General features: G+C 39.8%; 1 protein-coding gene across 1 annotated transcript; it reads left to right on the forward strand.

The window, feature by feature from the left end:
* The first annotated feature begins 1,009 nt into the window (after window positions 1-1,009).
* LOC308411831 (ras-related protein Rap-2a-like) lies at window positions 1,010-2,550 on the forward strand. The gene has a single exon (XM_080905869.1). It carries the CDS (start codon window positions 1,131-1,133, stop codon window positions 1,755-1,757), a length of 627 nt encoding a protein of 208 aa, XP_080761995.1. The 5' UTR covers window positions 1,010-1,130; the 3' UTR covers window positions 1,758-2,550.
* Window positions 2,551-7,976: the final 5,426 nt, after the last annotated feature.

The following is a 7,976-nucleotide window of genomic DNA, read 5'->3' on the forward strand; positions in this document are numbered from 1 at the left end:
GACAACTGAATGCATTAGACTGGCACACTGTGAAAATTATGCCTTTATAGAGGTGCTCACGCTTGCTGATTATCAGTTAATGATGTGCACTTCATTATCACCAACTGGCTGCTAGTTAATTCTTTATACTGCTTCTTATGGAAGCAGTAAGGTTGTACTGAATGCCACAGAATCCTGTGACTACTTTCTTTTTCTTATACCAGTAAATTTAAATTACAATACTTCAGTGAGGACAAATAAAGTCAAACAGTGTTTATTTACAGTGATTTATATTTTTCATTATTGCTCTGTTCTGAGATCTGTGAAGAAGATAAAAGACCATCAGTACCGAACAAAGCAGCAATCAGGTACAATAGATGTGAATAAGTCAGTCACAATATTAGAAGGACAAAAATGGGTAGCAAAGCAGCTTGCATGTGCACAGCAACTTTTAGCAGGCTAAAACAATTTAAACATTATGCTCCATATGAGACTTGCCTATTAGACATAGAAAGCTGATCTGTCAGAACTGTGGCTGATATCGACTTTGTAGTTGCCTAAATGAACTCTAGAAGGCAGACCAAAAGCCTTAAATATTTTTTCTGATTCTGGTGCTACAACAACTGAGTATTAAGTCTTTTATGTTAGAAGAAAAATTCCACTTGAGTGTGAACAATTTATAGTATAAACTCTTTTACAACAAACTTTTAGCAAAAGATGAAAATGATTAACCTCCTTGCTGCAAAGGGAAGTATTATTTTTCAGATAAACAGATGTGTTGAGATATTTGATGTTGAGCCAGCAGTCAGGAATGCTTTCTGCACTGCACACAAAAACTCTCAGTGAAAGTATCTCAGTATCACCTTTTTTTTCTCTTACTGGACTTGATTTACATGTATCTCTGATTGGCTGGTGCAGGTTCAAGATGGAGCCACTGCTCCCTGCTGATTGGCTGGGAGCAGAAGGGGGCAGGCAATGTGTGTAAATAAATGAGCAGTGTAGCCTCACAGGCAGACTCACATGCCAACCACTTCCCTCTTCATCATTGCCATCAAAACACCTTCCAGGCTAAGGATCCACAGCCAAAGAGGAGAAGAATAGAGGGGTGAAAAAAGGCAATTTCTTCCTGTTACACGAAGAAGCACATCAAGATGTCTATTGAAGTGAAAGAGAAGACAGAGGTGCGTCTGGTGTTTTTGGGAGCAGGTGGAGTGGGAAAGACAGCCCTCATCCAACGTTTCCTCAAAGATACCTTTGAGCCAAAGCATCGGCGTACAGTGGAGGAGCTCCACAGGAAAGAATATGAGGTGGGGGGTGTCAAAGTCACTATCAACATCATGGACACCAGTGGCAGCTACTCCTTCCCTGCCATGCGCAGGCTCTCCATCCAGAACAGTGATGCCTTTGCTCTGGTCTACGCTGTGGATGACCCTGACTCTCTGGAGGCAGTCAAGAGTCTGCGGGATGAGATCCTAGATATCAAAGAGGACAAGTACACACCGATTGTGGTGATAGGGAACAAGATTGATCGTAACAATGAGCGACAGGTGTCCAGCGAGGACGTGGAGTCCACTGTGGAGTTGGACTGGAACCACAGCTTCTTGGAGTCTTCAGCCAAAGACAACATCAATGTCCTGGAAGCTTTCAGGGAGCTGCTCCAGCAGGCCAATCTTCCTAGTCGGCTCAGTCCAGCACTGTGCCGGAGGCGGGAAACCTTCCCCAAAGACAGCAACAAACGACCTCCTATGAACAAAACCAACAGCTGCCTCCTCTCATAGCGATATTGAGATGCACAAAGGACAAAGTGAGACTGGGGGGCAGAAAACTGTTGTAAATAGATTTAAAGTTCCTTGTTTGCAAGGGTCAGATTTGGACAGAAGCAAAACAAGAAATGCTGTTATACATCTTAAGCTTCATGTGAGACACTGAGTCAGTAAAATATTTGTCCATCAGTCTTGTAAGCACTGCAGTTAGCCCCACAGAGGCACTGACAGCACAGAGATGCTGCAGCGAGGACCGACATGTGATGATGTAAACAAATACGACCTTAAAGACAGTGTGGAATGTGGCTGAGCTCGAAAATACTTACTGTGAATGTTAAAAATGTAAGATATGGTGACAGTGCAGAGCTCATTTTACATACAAATATATGATAATGTTTGATTTGGGGCCTTTATGTTACTGCTGTTTAAAAAAAAGTGCAATAACTGTGAAACCATATAAATGCAAAAGTGTTTTTGTGTCTGCATATGTCAGTTTTATGAATCAAGTGAACAACTAAGGACAAATTTAAACTTTTTTTCTTGTGAATGCTTGTGCAACCTGTTCTACAGCTCTTAGAAGATTGTTTGCAAAACAGCTAACATTTAAATACACAGAGCACATTCACTGCTGGTTCTCTCTACTTTGATGTTTATTTATGCGAGTTTGTCTTAAAGAATAGCTGACAGAAGTGCATTGCAAATCTGAGCATAAAGGGTTTTTTTTGTTTTTCTTTTCTTATTAATGTGGTATTTTCTATTTATTGTGACACCACAAAGAGCCACAAAGGCATGTTCGATGTATTTATTCAGTGCTTATTTCAAGTTAAATAAAAGATTTGAATTTAATCCTGTCTATCCCGACTATTTTATCTTGTTTACTGCTGTGACTTTGTTATTTGACAGAGCAGCAGAGCAGACAAACAGGAACGGTATGAAAGTTACTGTATAACTAGGGGAAGTTTTCACAGTCATAAGTGAAAAGTTATGAATCTAAAAAAAGCAAAAAATTAAAGTCTAACACGTGAAAACAGGTGACCATTAAATAAATAAAACAACTTTATTTTGTATGTCCTTAAAAAGATTCACACTGCACAGACCTCCTATACTGTTTCTCTTATAATAAGAATTCAAATCAATTCAACATCAATCCATCAATTTTCTTCTGCTGTCCTGATTCAGGGTCTGGGTCTCTTTATTCCAACCAAACTGGTGGGGTGAGACTGTCTAGTCTGTTGGCCCAGTTATCACAGGGCTAATGGTTCAGAGACAGCTACTGCCACTCACATTCACACCTACAGAAACTTTGACCTAACATGCAAATTTTAGTACTGTAGGAGGAAAGCCCAGGCGCCCAGACACTAATTCTTGTTGCACACTTCAATGCATTTGTGGCAAAACTTACAGACAAACTATACCTCCCTTCTAGAGAATGGGGCTGGTCTAACCAGATCTGTAAAGGTTTTTTCATTTGTTTTTTTGTTTTTTATAAGACGGAAATGTAAAAAAAACCTGCTGAATCACCCAACTGACATGTCTTACAGTTTGTTCCTAAGACCCTAGAAAAGTTATGTTGGTACTGAGTGGATTAAATCAACTAATAGGATCGCTTGGTTGGTCTTTAACACAATCTCAACGGCACAAGCTCTGTTTTGTGCTGCATTGCCCTCTGGTGGTGCACTTGGTGATGTGTGCATTGTTTGATGACTTCACTTTTTTAGGTACACATTGTGAGTACTGGTTTGTACCCCCTTTCGCCTCGAGAACAGCTTTGTGGCGCAGATTCAACAAGGTGCTGGAAACATTCCTCTGAGACATGACAACATCACATAGTTGCTGCAGGTTTCCCATAGGTGATCTATTGGATTGAGCGCTGGTGACTGTGGAGGTCATTTGAATACAGGGAAGTCTAAGGAGCTTGGAAAGAAAAGCGTCTGGACTTCTTTGAGTTGCTTGAAGACGTTTCACCTCTCATCCGAGAAGCTTCTTCAGTTCTAAGGGTCAAATGGTGGAGGGTCCCAGATTTAAACCCAGTGGGAGTTTCCTCCCAAAGAGGGACAAAGGACCCCCTGATGATCCTCTACCTAATCACATGAGCCAAGGTGAGAAAGCGGGTGTGGCTCACACCTTGGCTCCTTAGACTACGATGACCTGGATGACTGAGAACCTTCACAGACATGAATACAGGGAACCTATCATCATGTGCAAGAACCAGTTTGAGATCATGATAGTTTTATAACAAGGTCTGTTTTCCTGTTGGAAGCATCTGTCAGAAGATGGGCGCACAGTGGTCACAGGTAGGCCGTGGCGTTTCAACTATGCCGAAATATGGCAAGAAACCTTTACACCACCATGAACTGTGCCAAATCTAGCCTTATTTCATAACTGACAGGATGGCACTAGTATGGTCTTCTGCTCCTGTAGCCCATCTGCTTCAAGGTTGCACGCTCAGTGATGCCCTTATGCACACCTTGTTACTGTTCCCTTCCTATCAGCTCGAGGCAGCTCGAGGCAGTCTGGCCATTTTCCTCTGACGTGTGGCATTAAGGTATTTTGCACCCAGAGAACTGCCGCTTGCTGGATATTTGATGTTTCTTGGACCATTCTTTGTAAAGTCAAGAGATGCTGCACAGGAAAATCTCAGACCAGCCCGTTGAACATAAAAAACCAATTCTTAACCCTGTTCAAACTTCAGCAGGTCATCTTGAGTTAATGCCACGTCACTGTCTGATTAGATATTTGTGTTAATGAGGAGTTGAACAGAGACACCACTGACTATGTCTCCAAAACCTCCTGAAGTGCAAAATAAAATCTAGTTACTAATTTTATTATCTGAAGTAAAATTAGTTACTGAGATTAAATCTGGATGAGTAATGTCTCACATGTTTTGTTTAGCTGGATTTTGTGTCTACTGTGTATACTGAAACATGCAACAAAAGCTGATAAAGAGGTTTTCATTCCAACCAAACTGGTGGGGTGAGACTAAAATCTAATCCACGGCTTCAAGAAATTCACATGATGACTTGACTAAAGAGCTTACTCCAGATGGTTCTCTAATTCTCCACTCTTAACAATGGCAGCAATGACAGGACAAAGTTGCCTAATAAAGCATGATAAAGTATCATGCTATTTAATGTTCATTTTTCATGTTCTCTAAAAGAACTTCATACACATTGTTAGCATTTCCTGACTGTTAAAAGGCAACACAGGCTTAGAGAAAGAGACAAAAAGGTGCACTTCCTTTTTCCAAAAATGCTCAGATAAGGTACATTGTTTCCTCAGAATGAGACAAGGAAGTGATCTGTAATTATCAGATCTTTAGTTCCTCTTAGTGCCTTGTTTAAACTCACAGCTGCCTTCAGCTGCTCCACTGAGATTCACAAACCCATCTTTCTCAGCACATGGACGAAGACCCGGGAGGGGGGACCCCTGCCTTTTAAAACTCAGGTGCGATTTAAACCTCTTTACTTAGGTTGCTGGCAGAGCACAGGGCTCAGCTGTAGATAAGGGTAAAGGAAATGCAAACTACTCAGATAGGATTACTGCTACTATAGCAACAAGTAGAAAAGTCTGATTTGTGAGTATGACCTCTGAAATCCCTACACTGCCTGGCAAAGTGTTTGTCTCTGCTCCTAGACTTGGTCCAAGCTCCTCAGTGCTGTTTATATACCTGAGAAGTTTTGAACAAGTATAGGATCTCTGACGTCCACATCAGGTGTTTTTAAGGAAGCGGTAAGACCTAATGGCAACTGCATACTGGATCTTTATGCTAACATTTGAATCACAGTGCATGTTAAAAGTAACTGAAAGCCTTCTCATAAAGCTGTATTCAATTTTATATTTGTCTCTGCAAGATTGTTTTAGCAGGATTCATTAAATATCCAAACCGAATACATATAAAAACCCAGAAAAGCAACGAGAAATCTGGTTCTTTGTAGCCAAAAACTACAAATGGAACAAAATGTTAGCTTTTCCTTGCTGAAATAGAACATTTGGACTTCAAATGTATCTGTAATCTTTAAATCTTTCTGATTCTGACAGATCAGTTTCTTTTATTACATATTAGTTGAATTCAAAACTAAGGCCCACAAACCAAACCTGGTACTTCTTAAACTTTAATCCAGTCCCCATATCCTGTTTTTCCAATAAATTTTGTTAAGCACCACAACCTATAAAACTAAACAGACATTTGCACCTCTACAGCATCAGTAAACTAGCTGCTATGGAACAAAAAGGAAATTCTGTGACTATTTTGGTTTTCAGAGAATCCAGTTTGATTTCTGAATCCACGTCCTTCTTTGGAAACAGTCCTGGACCACAAAGGCTTCAGAGAGGTTCTGAAGTGAAAGTGATGGAGCTGTAAAGGGTAATGGCTATGCCATATAGTACAAACAGTCTACCAAAGGTTCATAGTCAGGCAGTATGTCAAGAACACAGCTAAAGATTGATTTTCTTTTTTTTTAGAACTTGTTTAAATGGATGTTTAATATTTAATGGACGCCCCATTGTGTTAACTGATGTCAAATTCAGGCTTGTGACTTTATAAGCTATGTGGTAGCCTTTAAGCAGAAATGTAATATGGATGCAATTATTTAGCTTGAGTGTTATAACATATGTTATAAAGCTAATAAGCGTTTTTTTTTTGTTTTTGATTGATGCAGCACAAATTAGATATGATTTTCATTACATGGTGCAGCCTTTAGAGAAACAGAACAGACTCAAATAATCTAGAATGTATAGATAGTAGTTTAAGGTGCACATGTTTTGCAAAGGGAGTTATTCAAATAACTTTTTTTTTTCTTCACAAAAGTGGCAGATGCTGTGGATTTAATTAATTTAATTAATAATAAAATTCCTTATTTGGTAGAGATGAGGCAGAACCAGAGGCAATGTTTTTTTTAATTTCACAAACAGTGACAAACACAGTACAGTCTGACAGAAAGGTGGGGTTGGGATGGGGAGGGGTTCAGGGAAACAGTAAATACAGAGGATTTCTGAAACACGCTGTGGACAGAAATTTGAGCTGACATGGTAATGGCATTTTTACCCAACTCCGTGCACAAGAGTGCCCAACCTTATCAAATAACATCCAGCATCTATAGCAAACCTAAATGATAAGATAAAACGAGCACATGTGTACAGTACTGCTGTATGGAAGACATTCTCGAAGTATTAGGGTGTGCGCACACAACAGTAAAACATCTTCATAAGCACAAGAGCAAATAATTGTGCATTGGCTTCTAAAGTATATTTCCCTGAGCAAAAGGCTCAAACAGCATAGAAAATAAAGTCATTTTCACTCAACCTTCACTCTGAAGTTTTCCCAGAGGCCATAATCACTTGGAGACTAACATCAGAACTGTGCTGCTGTGTCGCAAATCATCTTAAAAATTAGAAGGCAAAACAAATGCACAAACAGGGGACACCTTACAAAGATGTCAGTATGTTGCAAAACTGTCTATCCAAGTCAAGGCTTCAATACAAGCCATCTAAAGCACAAATTATCTGTACTTTTAATTACACAGAGAACAATATTCACCTTCATCAAAGGCATTCAACCAAACCATCGCAGCTCCCTGCATCAGTTGGCAATAGTGTGGTGCACACCTCCCTTTAGCTATGTCATATGTAGTGCATTGTCACAATCAGGTAATAGTTAACGGCATTTCAGTCGATTAATAAAGCGAGAATATGATAAAGGCTCATTTCGCCCACAGCAGCTTGCAGCGGTGGTATGAAGCCATTCGCTCTTAACTTCCTGCTGAGAGTGCAATACAACAAAAGTGAGTGACATTTTAACCTGTGGTGACGACATTCAAAAACATTTTCATTTCCCCAAATATTTCCACAGAAGATGCAAAGAAAAGCTGCATAAAAATGATCATTTGAGAACTACAGTTTGTATACTTGTTCTTACTCATTAGATGAAACATGCCTCGTTCAGTGCAAAGAAATCAGTGCCTGAGCAGCCCTGATCACAAGACCTGGCAAGGTGTTGGTTAGTAAAACCAACAAATTCTTGCCAGCTCTTCTCCTTTGCAGATTAAGCTCAGTCACTAGATAGGAGGTACTGTTAGAGTATGACAAAATAATACCAATGCAAAGCATCTTTTGTTCAAGTGAAATGAATGAGAGCAGCGAGACGTGCCTTAAAAAACTGAAACAGGTCTTGTTTTTTATAATATCCACGACACGCCCGAAAACGTATCAGTTTTTAACAAGTGAAATATTTTTCTG

Source organism: Rhamphochromis sp. 'chilingali', assembly GCF_963969265.1.
Source record: "Rhamphochromis sp. 'chilingali' genome assembly, chromosome: 15".
In the NCBI taxonomy this organism is placed as follows: Eukaryota; Metazoa; Chordata; class Actinopteri; order Cichliformes; family Cichlidae; genus Rhamphochromis; species Rhamphochromis sp. 'chilingali'.

Excerpts from the sequence above, each read along its gene's own strand:
- LOC308411831 (XM_080905869.1), top strand. The coding sequence starts at position 1,131 with ATGTCTATTGAAGTGAAAGAGAAGACAGAGGTGCGTCTGGTGTTTTTG.